Below are 17,363 nucleotides of genomic sequence, written 5' to 3' on the forward strand. Positions count from 1 at the left end.
GGCATGGTACAATCATAATGAAACAGAAAACACTGCCAAACCTTATAGAAACCTTCAACGTAGGTGGGAAGTCAAACTTCTGCTTTTTGGCATCTTCTGTATATTTTACTACAATTTTGAGTTGTTGTTTTTTAAACGATAATTTTTCAGAGTTCAGTTTTCACGAATTGATGTCTGACTATGTTAAGAGCGTTTTGTGCACAAAATATGCAGTTTGCACAGATGTAGGTGGTGTTGCAATACCAGCGATCTATTGCGATGGTTGGTCAACCTGTTGAGGTTCGACAAATATTTAAATTTTGAATTATCAAGTAAATAGAATGGCACTCGGTGGAGCGTACACCTCTGCCAGGCTGAACAGTTTACATCTTGTCTCCACCGATAGGCCGGATCTGGATCCGGACCTGAACCTGAATCGAATCAGCTTGTTCTTGTCACCTGCCCAACTCATTCACCAAGTTTTCTCATAACCCATACATAACTTTTTGAGATATTCTGCTATATATATCGGTTTTGGCCCTATCACTCAATGGTGAAGAATCACTTTTTAAAAATTATAGTATCTGGATCTTCACTAAAATCTAGTGAATTTGTCCTTGTCCCACATGCAACCTGTCCACACAATTTCATCCAAATCTGGCATAACCTTTTGAAATATATCCTGCTCACAGACAGACAGAGAGATAAACAAACAAGGTTGAAAACACAACCTCATTCCACCTTCGGTGGTGGAGATAATTACAAGATTCTAAAGAGGTGATTTTCCACACGTCATGAAGCTTCCAAATGGTGGTGGTACAAAGTAAAATTTGTAAAATGGTCAAAAAGTAAATACCGTCTTCAACTCTTGGCGTAATTGCTGGTTCAGGTTTGAAGACTCCTCAAGGCGAGACTCCAGGGCAGTGATCTTTTCCTCATGCAGCTCAAGTGTTTTCTTCAGCGTAGACTCTATCCTCGACTCCAACAATTGGTATTTCCTGCACACATTCATGGTTTACAGGATTTAATGGATACAGGTTTGGACACCGCTTGGTTACAGACGTGCGGTCGAATGCGGACAATACATACGTCTCATCGTTGCTGTGCGCCACTTGGAGGAGCTTCTCTTTGTTGAGACCGATCTTTTCGAGCTCATTGTTCAGTTTCTCCAGCTCGTTATTTTGGCTCTGAACTTTTAGCTTCTCTGTTACCAATTCCTATAATGACAGACAAGTACTGTAGGTGGAGAGTAGATCTACATCCAGACACCCAATGCAGCTCAGTGAGCATAATTATTACGATGGAAATAACTAGGTTTAAATGGGCACATTTGCAGACAATCTGAAGTTGAGTTTTGAAATGACTGAAGATGCTTGCATGAGAAAATTATGTTATTTTAAAGAGTTTGGTAACACTGGGAGTACAGTAACTAACTAACCTCACGTAGCATGGCCAGGGTCTTCTTGTCCATTGTTATCTCCTTAACGAGTTCCTTGTTCTCCTTCTCAACCTCCTTGAATCGGGTACACACATCTCCCAGACGTACCACCTCATGCCCCTGGGCCCTATTCTCAGCCTCAAATGCTACTACGCGTGCAGTGGCCTCTTCCAATCCAGCCTCCCGCACCTCTGCCTGTTGCCTCAATCTCCTGTTTTCAGAATCAAGTTGCTTGCGGCTCTTTTCTGACTGGGTCAGCTCGGACTCGAGGGTTCGTGAGGCCTGTTCAGCCTGCTCCAACCGGCGTGACGCAATGCGCAGCTCTTCTACATTGCGTCGCAAGCTATGGTTCTTTGCGTCCACAACCTGCCAATGGAAAGGCAAGGTAAACGCAAAATGAGATACCAGGTAAGCTATCAGCATGAGCTTCCACTCAATCAATTGCAAAAGCATTAGCACATGCCATTTCAAAGCAGAATAGTTAATTCGATAAAGTCTGTAACCTAATGGCAAATGCAAACCTGCAACTCCTTTTCCAGCTCAGCTACTTTCTTTGCTCTCGAATCAAGAGCCTGTTGAATGTGATGTTTTTCAGTCTCCAGGCTCTGAACATTACTTTCCAGTCTCTCGGCCCGCCTTGCCTCCATCTGTAGGCTTGAGAGTGAGCGGCGAAGAGCTTCTTGTTCGTCCTCCAACTCTCGCCGCTCACGCTCAGCCTGGGCGAGTCGGGCCTCTGCAGAACGCTGCCCTTCGACCGTGCGACGCAAGCATGCATTCTCCTCTTCCAGGGCGATCATCTCTTGGCCCTGTCGAGCCAACAAGCCTCTTGAAGTCTGGTGAGGTAACCAAGGCAAGAGCACAATATTATTATGTTAAATAAAATAATAATATGAGTTCCCTTCCAAAAACCAAAAAACAATGGAGGAGATCATTAGATCTATCAAAGCCTGCACTATAATTGCTAACATATGGTTGTTTGTTCATGCTCTATCCTTAAATTTTTTTTAGCAACAACCAAGGAAGCTGCAGGCACCATTTTAAAAGTCTTTGATATGACTCGGGCTAGTGTCGGGTTCGAACCACTGACCGCCCATACTGACAGCAGACGCTTTAACCATTACGCCACCGAGTCTTATTACCACATAGTTTAGTTTGCAAGTACCTCCAGGCTCTGCTTGAGGCCAAAATGCTGTTCCTGAAGCCGTGAGTGAGCCTGCTCCATGTTGGCCAAGCAGTCTGCTTCCCTCTCACTCTTTCGGCCAACCCTCAGTTGACCAGTGCCACTTGCATCTTGCTCACCACCCTGTCCAAGGAAATTTATGTTTTGTGTAAGTATTTGTTTGCTCAAGCACAATGTCATTTGAGTGTGTAATAGCCATCCAGCTTGCCTTGGTATAGCACTTCTGGTTGGTCAGCAAATTACGTTTATTTCCTGAATAATATACAGACAGTTGAGGAATAAAACCATGATGATGGGTCAGGAAGGAAGGAGAACAAGTTGTTGGTGAAGTCAGCAGAGGAACAAGAAGAAGGAAGAAGGACAAGGGAAGAATAAAGAAGAAGAAAACATGGTAAGATTAAATATATTGTTGCAGATCTCAGCGCCGGCCTTTTCCCCTTACCAAGGGGGGATTAGTCCCCTCGTCTTTGTCTAGCCGATGGGACCCGGGACCTAAGACGTCTTTCCCGGACAGCGCGAAATAGGGCTTTAGGACTAAGAATTCACTATTACCTAATTATTCGCACTGCCCAGAAACGAGGAAATAAGCCCCGCACAAATCACGGGTGTTGGTGGATACGCCGAGCGGTAGCGAACCCGTGACCAGAGCCGTTATCAATGACTAGACCCCGATCCAAGCGGTTCTTAATCGTGCCACGCTTACCCAATGATGGAAATCACAGAAACGGTCGAATTTGGAAGAAAAGGAATAACAAGATTTATTTACACGATGTACAATGATCAGCAAAAGAAGACACAGTGCAGTCCTTAATCACAGTCTTAACTTATTCCCTGGACAAACGGGCCCGTTCACACTCAGACATACTCACACGGGGTTTGCAGACGAACAGGTCAGCACGTCCAGGGATGGCGTCCGGGCAGCTCTCCCTCCGGTCCCCAACTCGCACCGCGAAGTAGATGAATGCAGCGGCCAGGAGCTCTCCGCGTGTCGTTGGCGCGCACAGGATAATTACGGGGCGAACGGTAGGGCTGGCTCTGGCGGTTACACTGGCGGCTATGGCCACGTTCACTCGCGAGGCTGCGTACGTAATAAGCAAATCGGCGCTAACAATGCACTTCTCAATTCAGGGCTCTCTCTCGTGCAAGTCCTTTCATGCGAGTCCTCGGCAAGGCGCAATTCCTTCCAGATCTGGTAACGAGTTCTTCTCATAAGCCCTGCTGGCAAGTCCTTATCAGTCCTCTCAGTTCTCTTTAAGGGCAGTCCTCCAACATAAGTCCTTTTAGTCCAATTCAACACCGCGGATCCCTTCTCATCTCTACGAGTCAGTCCTGTTAAGGGTAGTCCTCCTCTCGCGAGTCCTATTTAAGGGCTTTTGCGAAGGCTTATATAGCCGTGCTAAGCGAACTCTCTGGAACTTACCAGACGTTCTTCACCACGCCCTATCACGCCATGCCTTCAGAGCCCTGGTTGGCTGGAGGCCCTTACCGTCTCCGCCTCTGACGTGCTCCTTCATGCCGCCCCACCCCGACCCCGCGCTCCTCCCTCTTTTTAGGCCTACCTCGTGTTACTGGGCTAGTTTCGAGCAAACAAAGGGCAGCTAATGCTGCTGGCAGCCAAAGCGTAACACACGGAGGGATCAGCCAATTGGGGCGCGGGATCGAGTTTGCCCATCGGTGGAATTAGAGGGTGGCTGCAAAATGAAAAGGACCTAAGCTCATTTCTTTACACAACGCAGATGTTACTAGGGGAATGGCCTACTCTTACACATACTATGACATAACTAATACTCTAAGTGGGCCTACGTGTTGCTTGTGGACTAACTATGGGGGGCAAACCTTTAGCCTTTAATGGTGTCATATGTACAAATCTCAGAACCGCAGCAATATTGTAAAGACAAAACGATGATCTGGAAAACAGATTTAAAATCTATATGCAAAATAACTTGCTGTAAAGCTCTCCTGCAATTACTCTACACAATGCAACAAGCAATTTCAAAAACTCTCGACCATAGAACATCCCCATCCTGTATAAATGTCACCCATCTCAGTGACACCCATATTACCCATATTAGGTGAAAGTCACCCATCCTGTATAAATCACCAAATCATTGTTCACGGGTCACAAGTATCTCTCTATAATGGAGGGAAAGCATGTTGTCTGTATGCATGTTGTACACATGGGCGTCCAAGGGTGGGGGCCGGGAGGGGACATATCCCTCCCCATTTTTTGACGAGGGGGGATTATCCCCCCCACTTTATACTCGAATATAACATAAATGCGTTGCTCTGTACAATCCACACAGGCCCAGATACAGGATGTTCTCCAAATACATCCAATCTATATATATAAAACACAGTTTGTGTGTGTGTGTGTGTGTGTGTGTGTGTGTGTGTGTGTGTGTGTGTGTGTGTGTGTAAAATGTTACCGATAGACTCCTAAACGGAGAGGCTCACGTACTTGATATTTGGCACAGACATGGCCATTGAGCCTGGTAAGAACATGGCCGACCTAAAAATTGATTTCATATTTTTAAACCATATTTTTACCTCAGCGCATTTCAGCGAGGAATATTATGCACGGAATCTGACCGGTCGCAGAGCAGTGCGCTGATTCGCTCAGAGCGATCACGTGATGTTCCTTGCCGCCATTAACTCAGTTACGCATTCGCACGTATTTCAGAGCGAAAAGCAATTGCCTTTTTTCACATTTCAGTGACGAACATTGCCATTCACACCACATAGGTTTTTTTCCCTTTCATCTTTAGATCCATATTTTTTGCCATAACGTAGCGCATTATGGCTCTCTCGAGCTCGAGTTAGCCAATCACCTGGGGGCATGAGGCCACGTTGGCCACGCCCACGACAGGACGCAGAGTTGCAATCGATCGCTCAGAGCAATCACGTGATGTTCCATCCCGTCACACATCACGCGTTTGCACGTAATTCAGGGCGAAAAGCGATTGCGTTTTTTCACCTTTATGCGATCGTGTTTTGTGTCGATTTTGTGTCGTGTTTACGAATTCGAATACGAAGGATTTCCCCTTTCCCCTTTCGATTTCGAATACGAATCGAATACGAGCTTGAGTCGAGAGGGCGAATGTACGGGTTGGGAATGTACGGGTCTCCCTTCCCCCACCCGGCAACGCCGGTACTGGAGGGCGTGGGTCACAGGATCGGTGAGTCTCCAAAATCCGCTTCGTGCTCTTGCGAAGATGCAGGACGATGTCGCGATTGTTGTGCTGCTCTCCGACCATGAGAACTGCAACGTCATTGTTGACTGGCCCTCCCCTTCCCTCCCCCCTCCCCCATCCGTCCTCCCCCTCCCTTCCCCCTCCGTCCTCCCCCTCCACCCTACCCCTTCTCCCCTCCCCCCTCCCCCCTCCCTTTCCCCCCTCCCCCCTCCCTCCTCCCCCTCCACCCTCCCCCTCCCACCCCCTCACCCTCCCACTCCCTCCCCCTCCCTCCCCCCTCCCCTCCCCCTCCTGCCCTCCCCCGTCCCATCCTCCCCCTCCCCCGTCCCATCCTCCCCCTCCCCCCTCCCATCCCTCCCCCCTCTCCTCCCCCTCCCCCTCCCCCCTCTTCTCCCCTCCCCCCCTCTTCTCCCCTCCCCCCTCTCCTCCCCTCCCTCCCGTTCCCTTCCCCTCCCCTCCCCCCTCCCCTCCCCTCCCCCGCCCGGCAATGCCGGGTACTTCTGCTAGTTAATGTATAAATCAATATGAACTTTCCCCAAATAAGTTATCTCTTAAATCGACACTGTGCTGGCGGACATTATTTAATAACAGAGAGCGGTATCGGCTCGTGCATGTCGTGCTGGATTTCATTGGTCCAAGCACGGAGTGCACGATGTACGCATGCGCTAAAAATGTATCAGGTGATTAGTGATTACTGAAAGTGTGACACAGGTAGACATTCCCATTGCAGTGCAGTGTAACTTCCTTCATATTTTCTTCCGAAGGAGCCTCTTTGTTCGCCCATAGTGAAATTGAAACTGAGCCAGAATTGATTCAATTTCCGTGAAGATTTGAAACCGGATCTGTGGATTCGAATTTGGGTCAGTTCCGGATCCAGATCTGACCTATCAGAGGAATACAAAACGTAAACTGCTCATCCTGGCACAGGTATGCCCTCTGGTTTATAAGTGTCATTTTAGTTTATAAGGTAGGTGGGGGTAATATGGACCCCCTAAGCCAAAGTCCCGATAGAGGCTATACAAATAGACAAGGAAAATTTCCAAATAATGGTTTATTTAGACAACCAGACAGACTACATCCTCGTGCAGTTTGGGTTGAATAAAATCAAAGACATATGATTGAGGGGCCAAATAAAATATGCCATCAGTGTCCATATTCCAAACAACGTGGGGAATATGGACCCCCCATTGGGTTAATATGGACCGCGGGTCCATATTACCTCAATGTGGTAAGTCCAGTTTCTTTTCGACAAATGTTCCCTGGGACAAATGTTACTTTCCGATTTTTCAGTGAACAACAACCTTAGCGACACTCGTCACAGACGAAAGCACCTATACCCTCATAGTCAGTTTCGTTTTCGTGGGCCCATTGCTTGCATTCACTGCATTGGATCCAAGAAAATTCAGGTGGATCAACAAATAACTCATTGCAATATATGCAGTGGAAATTACTCATGCAGTTTTCAGGTCCTTTTCTGTGTTGCTTAGCAGACTTGGTAACCTGCTTTCGAACAGGAGGACCGCGCTTTGTTCGTGGTCTGTTGCCTTTTTTCGCTTTCAAATTAGTTGGGGATATAGGATTCTGCTTCTCGCGTGTTGGCCCTTTCTTCAATGCCCTTCTCTCTTGTTCTTGATGTTCCACGATCAAACGTCTTTTATAAGGAGAGGATGTGATGATTACGCTTTTTTGGGGCGAGTTAAATCTCCGACAGTGCATCGTCACTGTCGCATTTTTATACAGAATCAAGTGTACATGTTATCGGCTGTTAACAAACAGCCGATACTTGATGGCTACTTGGACCATGCCTAGTTTTGCTTAGCCACATATTTCGGTGCAGAAAAATTTATTTGATTCAAATTTTGACAGCGAACATGCTGTTTTGTGGACTTATTCTATTAGCTTCCTGTGTGGGGAATATGGACATCGACCGTGGGGAATATGGACATGGGTCCATATTAGACACTACTAAAGGGTCCATATTCCCCACACCATGCCTCTCGATCATGTCAGCATGCCCAGTACATATGGGCAGGGATGGAGTTTTCTACACACAGCGGTGCTGGAGACAGCTCTCACGTGTACTCAGCCAGGGACACCACTCATCAAACAAGCTAGTGACTACATGTACGTACACAGTACTGCATGCTCATGAATTGTAAAATTTGAGATGAAAACTTTTGGAAGTTTGCACTTACCGCCATTAAAGAGTTTGAATCAACTGCAGTTGTTCACTTGCTGGTCGGCCATACTTGTTTATCCCGTGATATGGAGACGAGGTTTGATGCAGTGCATCATGGGAAATTCAGTGGGATCCATATTCCCCCGGGGTCCATATTACCCCCACCCACTATAAATGTTGTAGTCCAAACTTTATAGACGTATTCACATTGTAATGGTACAGCACTGTACATACTTTATCGACGTATTCACATTGTAATGGTACAGCACTGTACATACTTTATCGACGTATTCACATTGTAATGGCACAGCACTGTACATACTTTATAGACGATCTAACATTCTATATACAGTGCATTCAGAAAGTATTCAGACCCCTTCACTTTTTTCACATTTTGTTATGTTGCAGTCTTATGCTGAAATCGTTTAAATTCATTTTTTCCCTCATCAATCTACACTCAATACCCCATAATGACAAAGAGCAAACAGGATTTTAGAAAGTTTTGCAAATTTATTACTCCCGCTTGGAGTTTGCACAAAAGCACCAAAAGGATTCTCGGACTGTGAGAAACAAGATTCTGTGGCCTTTCATGTGTCGTTCACTGAGGAGAGGCTTCTGTCTGGCCACTCTGCCATAAAGCCCAAATCGGTGGAGTGTTGCAGTGATGGTTGTCCTTCTGTAAGTTTCTCCCATCTCCACACAGGATCTCTGGAGCTCAGTCAAAGTGACCATCGGGTTCTTGGTCACCTCTCTTACCAAAGCCCTTCTCCCCCGATTGCTCAGTTTGGCCAGGCGGCCAGCTCTAGGAAGAGTCCTGATTGTTCCAAACTTCTTCCATTTAAGAATTATGGAGGCCACTGTGCTCTTGGGAACCTTCAATGCAGCAGAATTTTTTTGTAGGCTTCCCCAGATCTGTGCCTCGACACAATCCTGTCTCTGAGCTCTGCAGGCAGTTCCTTCGACCTCATGGCTTGGTTTTTGCTCTGATATGCATTGTCAGCTGTGAGACCTTCTATAGACAGGTGTGCGCCTTTCCAAATCATGTCCAATCAATTGAATTTACCACAGGTGGACTCCAAACAAGGTGTTGAAAACTCTCAAAGATGATCAAGAGAAATGAGAGGCACCTGAGCTAAATTTCAAGTGTCATAGCAAAGGGTCTGAATACTTATGTAAATGTGATATTTCAGTTTTGTTTTTTTAAATAAATTTGCAAAACTTTCTAAAATCCTGTTTTCTCTTTGTCATTATGGGGTATTGAGTGTAGATTGATGAGTGAAAAAATGAATTTAAACGATTTCAGCAGAAGGCTGCAACATAACAAAATGTGAAAAAAATGAAGGGGTCTGAATACTTTCTGAATGCACTGTCGTACATAGTCAAATGTGTTTTGTGGCCCCGCCCCCATCAGGCTGATTGACAGCCGTTGTCCCACCCACCCCTCTTGGCACTTCATTGCCCAATTGTAAATACTAGGGCATGCCCGTACTATATATATCTATCTATAATTCCAGTAATCTCTGTGTGTCTGTGTGTCTGTGTGTGTGTCTGTGTGTTTGTCTGTGACCGCTGTTTCTCGACAACCACGGGTCCGATATACTTGAAACTTGCCAGGTATATTGCTGGGGACCCGAGGATGTGCCTTTTCAAGGTTTCATATTAATCGGACAAGTAGTTACCGAGCTATGGCGATTTCTTTACCAAACTCCGCAAGCCGTTCGCTTTGGACCAAACCATTGCATGTAAATAGAGGGGGGGGATTGTCACCGTACTCGCAAGCCGTTCGCTTTGGACCAAACCATTTCATGTAAATAGAGGGGGGGGATTGTCACCGTACTCGCAAGCCGTTCGCTTTGGACCAAACCATTTCATGTAAATAGAGGGGGGGGGGGATTGTCACCGTACTCGCAGGCCGTTCGCTTTGGACCAAACCATTTCATGTAAATAGAGGGGGGGGATATAATTTTAGATATATATATAGTACGGGCATGCCCTAGTATCTAAAATTATATCCCCCCCCCCCCTCTATTTACATGAAATGGTTTGGTCCAAAGCGAACGGCTTGCGAGTACGGTGACAATCCCCCCCCTCTATTTACATGAAATGGTTTGGTCCAAAGCGAACGGCTTGCGAGTACGGTGACAATCCCCCCCCTCTATTTACATGAAATGGTTTGGTCCAAAGCGAACGGCTTGCGGAGTTTGGTAAAGAAATCGCCATAGCGTGCACAAACGCGCAGGAAAGCGAAAGAATCGCAAATTAGTTTTAATTAGTTTTCAAACATAGTTTAACGCCAACATAGTTTGCCAACGTGAAATAAATGAATACGCTCTCAAATGTGCCGTCCGAGGCAGAGTCTGTTCGCCACGTTCGGCACACGTGATAGCTCGCTGCTCTCTGATTGGTTGAATCGTTTTTTGGACATAGCTCGCTAACTACTTGTCCGATTAATATGAAACCTTGAAAAGGCACATCCTCGGGTCCCCAGCAATATACCTGGCAAGTTTCAAGTATATCGGACCCGTGGTTGTCGAGAAACAGCGGTCACAGACAGACACACAGAGATTACTGGCATTATAGATAGATTCAGTTACACCTACTTTTCGTGGAATCCTTTCAAGGTGTGCAACTTGGGATCTCGCGAGATCTTTGTCGGCGAGGTCACATCTTTTCGAAGCTGTCCACGCGCTCACGCTTTCGAAGTTAAGTAATTTTTCACAATTGTGTTTTTGTTGAAACTGTATTTATCTTTCGGTGTGTGTACCTATAGTGTGTCCTTAGTAAGATTATCGGTGTTAATTTTTCATACCTGTATACAAAATCGTCGGTTAATTCGTGTCGCGTATTTTGAGGCCTAGTAGGCTACCGTGCCCTACCTTGAGGCTTTGTTTTTCTCTCAGCGGTCCGTCGATTGTGCTGCAATTACTTTCGTTCTCTGTTTTTGTCCCAGTCTTTCACCCCATACATCCTTGTTTAAAATCTCAACTCAAAAAAAACAAAAACAAAAAAAATATTTCCTTCTCTGTTCTTATTCGTTTATTTGTTATTCTTATTTGTTCGTTCGTTATTCGATCACGTGTTTCACCCCCATTTCCATTTTCCATTTCCCCAGATAGTTTTCACTGCTCAATTTTAAAATGTTTAAACTTTCCCCTGAAGTACTGTATTCTGTCGTATATTATAACACCTTTTTCTTCTTCTTCTATAAAAGGATGCTTTCGACTTACTCACCAAATCTTTTCATTCCAAAAAAAAATTCCATCTCTTACAGTTCCTCTTTTCTACATTCCCAAAACTCTCCTGCACTCCACCCCTCCTCCAGCGTTCTCAAACGTGTTTTTGACTCGAAGGTCACAAGAAACTAATTTTGCAATAAATGTTCGTTTTCCATTAATCGTACACTTTCTAAAATCCAATCTCACCCCTCCCCTCCAAATCTTCCCCATCACCCCTCCCCTCCAAAACTTCCCCATCACCCCTCCCCTCCAAATCTACCCCCTTGCCGCTCCCCTCCAAATCTTCCCCATCACTCATCTCTTTCAAATCTTCCCCCTTGTCCCTCCCCTCCAAATCTTCCCCATCACCCATCCCTTTCAAATCTTCCCCCTTACCCCTCCCCTCCAAATCCTTCCCATCACCCCTCCCTTTCAAATCTCCCCCCTTGCCCCTTCTCGACTAAACTCCCCCCCACACCCCTCCCCTCCGAGACTCTCACTCGCCCCTCCCCTCCTAGACTCCCCTCTCACCCCTCCTCCTCCTCAAAGCATCCTCCCCGCTTCTTCCCCCTTCCAACTTTCACCTTCATCTCCCCCCAACCTTCTACCTCACTCTTCCCCTTCCTCAAATAACACCTCACTGTGCCTCACCCAATCACCATCAAACCTTTTGTCCGCCCCATCCTTCCCTTTCTCCAAGCTATTCTGAAATCTCTGACACTCCTTCAACAGCTTCCCTACCTCTTCCTCCTCTTCCACATCTTACCCTACTTACCTTACCCCTCCCCCCCTGTTCTGTATCTGATGCTCCCCCTTCCTCTTCATCAACGGTATGGATCTCAAACATCCGGGGCCTTCGCTCAAACTTGACTGATCTCTCCATACAGGTTGCTTCTGACAAACCAGACATGATCTGCTCAACAGAAACTTTCCTCCTTCATGATGTCTCTGATTCCTTGGTATCTCTCCCAGGTTACTCCCTCTCTCCGGTATGATAGACCTGAGCCTCCTCCTGGAGGTGGGGTTGCTATCTTTATAAAAAACTATCTTCCTCACTCGCCCTGCACTGTCCTCTCTCCACCTCACCCCCAGGAATACCTCTGGCTACGGCTTCCCCTTTTCTCCCACCTTTTTGTTCTTATGTGTGTTGTACCGTCCACCAAACAGTGATGACTCCATCTACATCTCGCTGTCTGATAATATGGACCAACTTCTATCTAACCCATCCCAACTCTCAGTTCCTCATATGTGGTGATTTCAATTGTCACCATGCCAGTTGGGCTGGGTGGGGGGTACCTCTCTCACCAGCCATGGCCCTCAGCAAAGGACTTCTGCGACTCACTGGGACTGACACAATCTGTCAATTTCCTGACCGGGATCTCAGTCAATGGAGCATCTTCACTTCTGGACTTGGTTATGACTAACTTCCCTGAAAATGTCTGCTGTCTTCTTGTGCTCCAATTGGCTCATCTGATCATGTGCTTGTTAAAGTCTGACCATTCTCAGAGAGCCTCCTAGGCGTCGACGAGTCTGGCATTTCACTCAGGCCAAATGGCACGGTCTTCAAGCAGCCATCAATCATCTGGACTGGTCTCCCATCTCTACCGCCTCTGACATCAACTCATCCTGGGAATTCTTCCAAAGTAAATTGCTCTCTCTCATGCACAGATGTATCCCATCTCGTCTTCAGTTGTCATACCCTTCCTCCCATCCATGGTACACGGAATCTTGTGGTGAGGCTGTTGCCCAGAAACAACTTGCCTCCGTCTCCTGGAAAGCAAATCCAACAGAAGGAAATCTCATTTCCTTTCACAAAGCCCGAAACAGGAGAGCCAGGGAAACAATATCTCTCCGTTTTCAAGAACCGAACTCTCTTATCTGTCTCCCTCTTCCAAATCCTGGTGGCGTCTGGTCAAATCTGTTTCTGGTGTTTGTTCCCCCTCCATCCCCTCCCTCACCTCAAACGGCTACACAGCTGACTCCACACGTGAAAAAGCTGAATGCCTCAACTCTGTGTTTGCCTCTAAATCTTGTGTCCCAAACCCATCCCTCTCTGTACCCACCGTACCCAGTCGTACCCAGCTGCTCCTGGACTCTGTGTCCTTTCCTCCTGACAAGGTGGAAAAGTTTCTGTCAACCCTCGACTCTGATTCTGCAACTGGACCTGACGGCATCAGCCCACGGGTCCTAAAATCCTGTTCTTCCGCTCTTTCACTCCCTCTCTCTGTTCTCTTCACCCTCTCTTTTGCTCAAGGTCATCTGCCATCTGCTTGGAAATCAGCCAACATCACCGCCTTGCACAAAAAGGTGCAAAAACAGATCCTAGCAACAACGGACCAACCAGCCTTCTCCCAATTATCAGCAAAGTCATGGAATCCATCATTGCCTCGGATATGAAATCTTTCCTCTTCTCCAATGGCTTGATCTCTGATCATCAATTTGGTTTCCGACCAGGTCACTCTACTCTGGACATGCTGCTTCTGCTTTCTCAACAATGGATGGAGATCCTCAATGCCAAACAGGAAATTAGAGCTGTCTCCCTTGACATATCACATGCCTTCAATACGGTCTGGCACCCCGCTCTGCTCACCAAACTCTCATCCTTTGGTATCCATTGAAATCTCCATGCATGGCTGGTGGACTTCCTCTCTAGTCGTAGTCAACGTGTGGCCCTGAATGGGTTTCTCTCATCTCCTCTTCCTGTTCAGGCTGGAGTTCCCCAAGGCAGTGTTCTGGGCCCTGTGCTTTTTCTGGTCTTCATCAATGATCTCTCTGACTCTCTTGAAAATCCTCTCTATCTCTTTGCTGATGACTCTACTCTCTGTCGCTCCATTCCTCATCCCTCAGATCGGCAGTCTGCAGCCTCCTCACTCTCTGCAGACCTGGACAAAATCACAGACTGGGCAAACAAGTGGAACATGTCTTTCAATCCTGACAAATCTCACACTCTTACGATGTCTCTCCGAAAAGACCGACTGGACAACCCTCCCATCCACTTTCTGAATAATCATCTCCAAGAAGTTCTGCCACTCAGCTTTTGGGTCTCACTATCTGCCATGATCTTTCCTGGGAAAACCACATTTCAAATCTGGCCTCCAAAGCCAGTCACCGACTGGGCATCCTCCGTCGTGCGAAGTCCTTCCTTGGCACACCTGAGCTCCTCACCACATACAAGGCTTTCATCCGCAGCTCAATGGAATACTGCTCTCCCCTCTGGGCTGGTGCTCCTGCTTCACACCTAGCTCGTCTTCACGCTGATGAAACCAAAGCGTTCAGAATCATTGGAATCTCCCGCGATGAAGCTAACTCCGAGGGCCTTTCACTCACTCACCGCAGGCAGGTTGGTGGTCTTTCCGTCTTCTCCTGACTCCTCTCCGGCCTTTCCCACCCAGCTCTCTCTGGGCTCTGTCCCCCAAATATTCCTACAGGTCGCACAAGATCTGCCTGCAACCCTCTTATGGTTAAACTGCCAAAATCAAGACTCTCTGCTCACCTTCACTCCTTCATTCCTCTTTTCTCCCGCCTCTGGAACAAACTCCCTCACTCTCTTCAATCCCACTCCTCCCTCCAGGTCTTTAAAACAGCTGTTCACCACCACCTCTTATTTTCCCCCATCCAAAACCTTGATCTTTTGTACCCCCGCTAATTTCACCCCAAATCCACTTTCTTGAAATACCAACTTATTTTCTGGAAGTCCTTGGTGTCCTTGTGTTTTATACTTCTCCCACCCTTCCCACGCCGCCTCCCCCCAAGCCCTCTCCCTCCCACACATCTCCCTGCTCTCAAATATTGTGTTTGTGTGCTTCCCTTTCTCTCCCCATCTTGTCTACCGCTCCCTCTTTTTATATATTTTATTTGTCTGTTTGATTTGTTTGTGTGATAAATGTTAGCTCTTTCACGAGCCTCGATTCTGTATACAAAAAAAAAAAAAAGAAGTTCTGAAACATTTGAGGTGTCATGTGCCTTCCCACTGTAAAATGCAGTAGATTCGTGTTTGAACAAATTACTGAGCTTCAACCAATGTTGAGTTATTGTCTGTAAAGAAGAATTACAAACATGTTATTTTTGGTCTGTCAATTTTGTAGTTCAGCCATGCTGTACAAACGTTTAACCCTTTGTGTGCTGCTGTCGCAGATTTGTCACAAGATGAAAATTCTTCTCTTTTTTGGAAAACATCCAAAAAATATGTAATATGATGGAGGAGTATCGACTTGTCTGCAAAGTTATGCACTCGATTTGCCAGTGATGGCAAAGGTCATTGCTCTACACCAAGAACGGGGGTTGTCGCAGTGTTGTGCGATGCTATTACATGTGAGGAAACACCCAGATGTTGGTTGTGCAATTCCTGTGGCCTGTAATGCTTAATCTCCACTTTCTTTGATGGAATATTCTGAACGTGTGTAATACAATGACACAACACACGGTTATCAGAGTAACGCCTCATCAAGGAACAGACAAAAAAAATCAGTACAATTGATTTGTTTTTGAAGGTTGGATGGCAGAAATAAAAGAAGCCTGAAATGAAAGAACACCGCATTTCACACGCAGATGTAAACACGCATTTCGATTTTAATGCCAATATTGGTTTGAATGACAAATTTTTATAAGGAGAGGAAGAATTTAGCCTTGAATGGAAGTTTCAAAAGCATTATAAATCACAGTTCCAGAGGCACAAACTGACATCATGGAATTCACAGGCCGCAGTCACAAGGGATCAATATAGAGCTAGCGGGCCTAGCATTTTGGGATGAAAACCCAGCAGGTCTCTCCCAAGGAGATAAAGTAATCTGGCCAGAAGATGCAGACACATGTAATCGTTCAACTAGTATCGTGGCGAGTGTGCAATGGCAAATATCAAGTCTTTTGAAAGCGGGGCGATGTTTTATTTCTCCCTGTAGTAGTGTAGTATAGTCCAGCATTCTGGAACCACCGTGGAGACGGAGGAAAATAGATATCATTTTTACCAGAATGACTTCTCAGCTGTCGACATAGATGCCACACGACTCTCAAGAAATACGAATGAGAAAGCCAAAGCACAAACAAAACCACCAAATGAATATTATGACCGTAAAGAGTTTAAATGAAGTAGTCACCTTGCATTACAAGCTAAGTGAGACAAGGATTCCGACTGGTGTGTGGATTAAAACCCATAATCTGTCAGTTTAGCACAAACACACCCGATGCTGGGATCCCAGTGCAAATTCCCAAATACCGTTAATTTGTCCGTCGTCTTCTGACGTCGTTGTCCTACATATGGTATGTGTACAATCTCCTACATGAGCCTTAAATGACCGTTTTAAAGTAAAATAAATAAATTGATTTCCACGTGCGCCCAAATATGATTTGCAAACGTAATTTATAACAAGTATAATCAAGGTTTTTTAATAGACACTAAAACAGGACGCTTCTATGATCTCGCCTGCTATTTCCAAGAATGCAGTTTCAAGCAATCCTTGGCTCACTTCACCATGAGCTATAATGTGCCGTCGCTAGGTAAGTTGAAATGTTAATGGTTTAAACTTTTTCCCTCTTTGAAAGTGGTTTGATTACGTGAGCGGGATACGATCAGCATGTATAAAAAGAGCCTGATTGGTAATGGAGGGTGCAGTCTGTACGAATCATCACTTGCCCGTCTAGTAAAGAAGTCTAACATAGCTCACGAGATGTAAAGAAGATCTAGCCTATATTGTTAATGTAGATAAGGGGTAAAACAGGTCCTGAAAACTTACACACGGTACTCACAGAAAGCACGACAAACAACATCAGTGGTGCTGTCATTATTAACGAGTACGGTACATACAATAATGTTAGTCTGAAAGCTTTCTAGTTTCCGAAAGGTTTAAAAAGCCAAGTGCCTTTTAAACATTCAAAAACCCTTTTGATAAAAGTGCTGTGGCCTCACCCCTTAACGAGTGTGGTACACTTAATTTTGACATCAAACTGGTAACCAGCGGAATGTTGTCAGGCTTCATATGACATGTTCTTTTCAGGACTAAACATGCTTTAACACAGCTATGACTTGAGAACAATTTTAATGGAGGATGCCTCTTCAAAGATATTTACATCAAAAAGTCTAAGTGCTATCTACATATTATGTACACACCAAGGTGGTTGGGGTGTGATACATGAAGAAAATAGCAATTGGGAAAAGGAAGAAAGTGAAGGACAAGAAGAGAAAAAT

At 45.8% G+C, this 17,363-nt stretch overlaps 1 protein-coding gene across 4 annotated transcripts in view; it reads right to left on the bottom strand.

Annotated features, from left to right (window-relative positions):
- LOC137426725 (girdin-like) overlaps nt 1-17,363 on the bottom strand; it is a 193,566-nt gene that overhangs the window by 87,522 nt on the left and 88,681 nt on the right. For all 4 annotated transcript variants that reach the window (XM_078779085.1, XM_078779084.1, XM_078779082.1 and 1 more), the window contains exons 15-19: nt 2,580-2,720; nt 1,939-2,250; nt 1,418-1,783; nt 1,069-1,196; nt 836-977 (exon numbers count right to left, since the gene is read on the bottom strand). In XM_078779085.1, the coding sequence (XP_078635211.1) occupies nt 836-977; nt 1,069-1,196; nt 1,418-1,783; nt 1,939-2,250; nt 2,580-2,720 (1,089 nt within the window). The remainder of the gene's footprint in view (nt 1-835; nt 978-1,068; nt 1,197-1,417; nt 1,784-1,938; nt 2,251-2,579; nt 2,721-17,363) is intronic.

This window comes from Myxine glutinosa, chromosome 5 (assembly GCF_964187855.1).
Source record: "Myxine glutinosa chromosome 5, kmMyxGlut1.1, whole genome shotgun sequence".
Taxonomy (NCBI): domain Eukaryota; kingdom Metazoa; phylum Chordata; class Myxini; order Myxiniformes; family Myxinidae; genus Myxine; species Myxine glutinosa.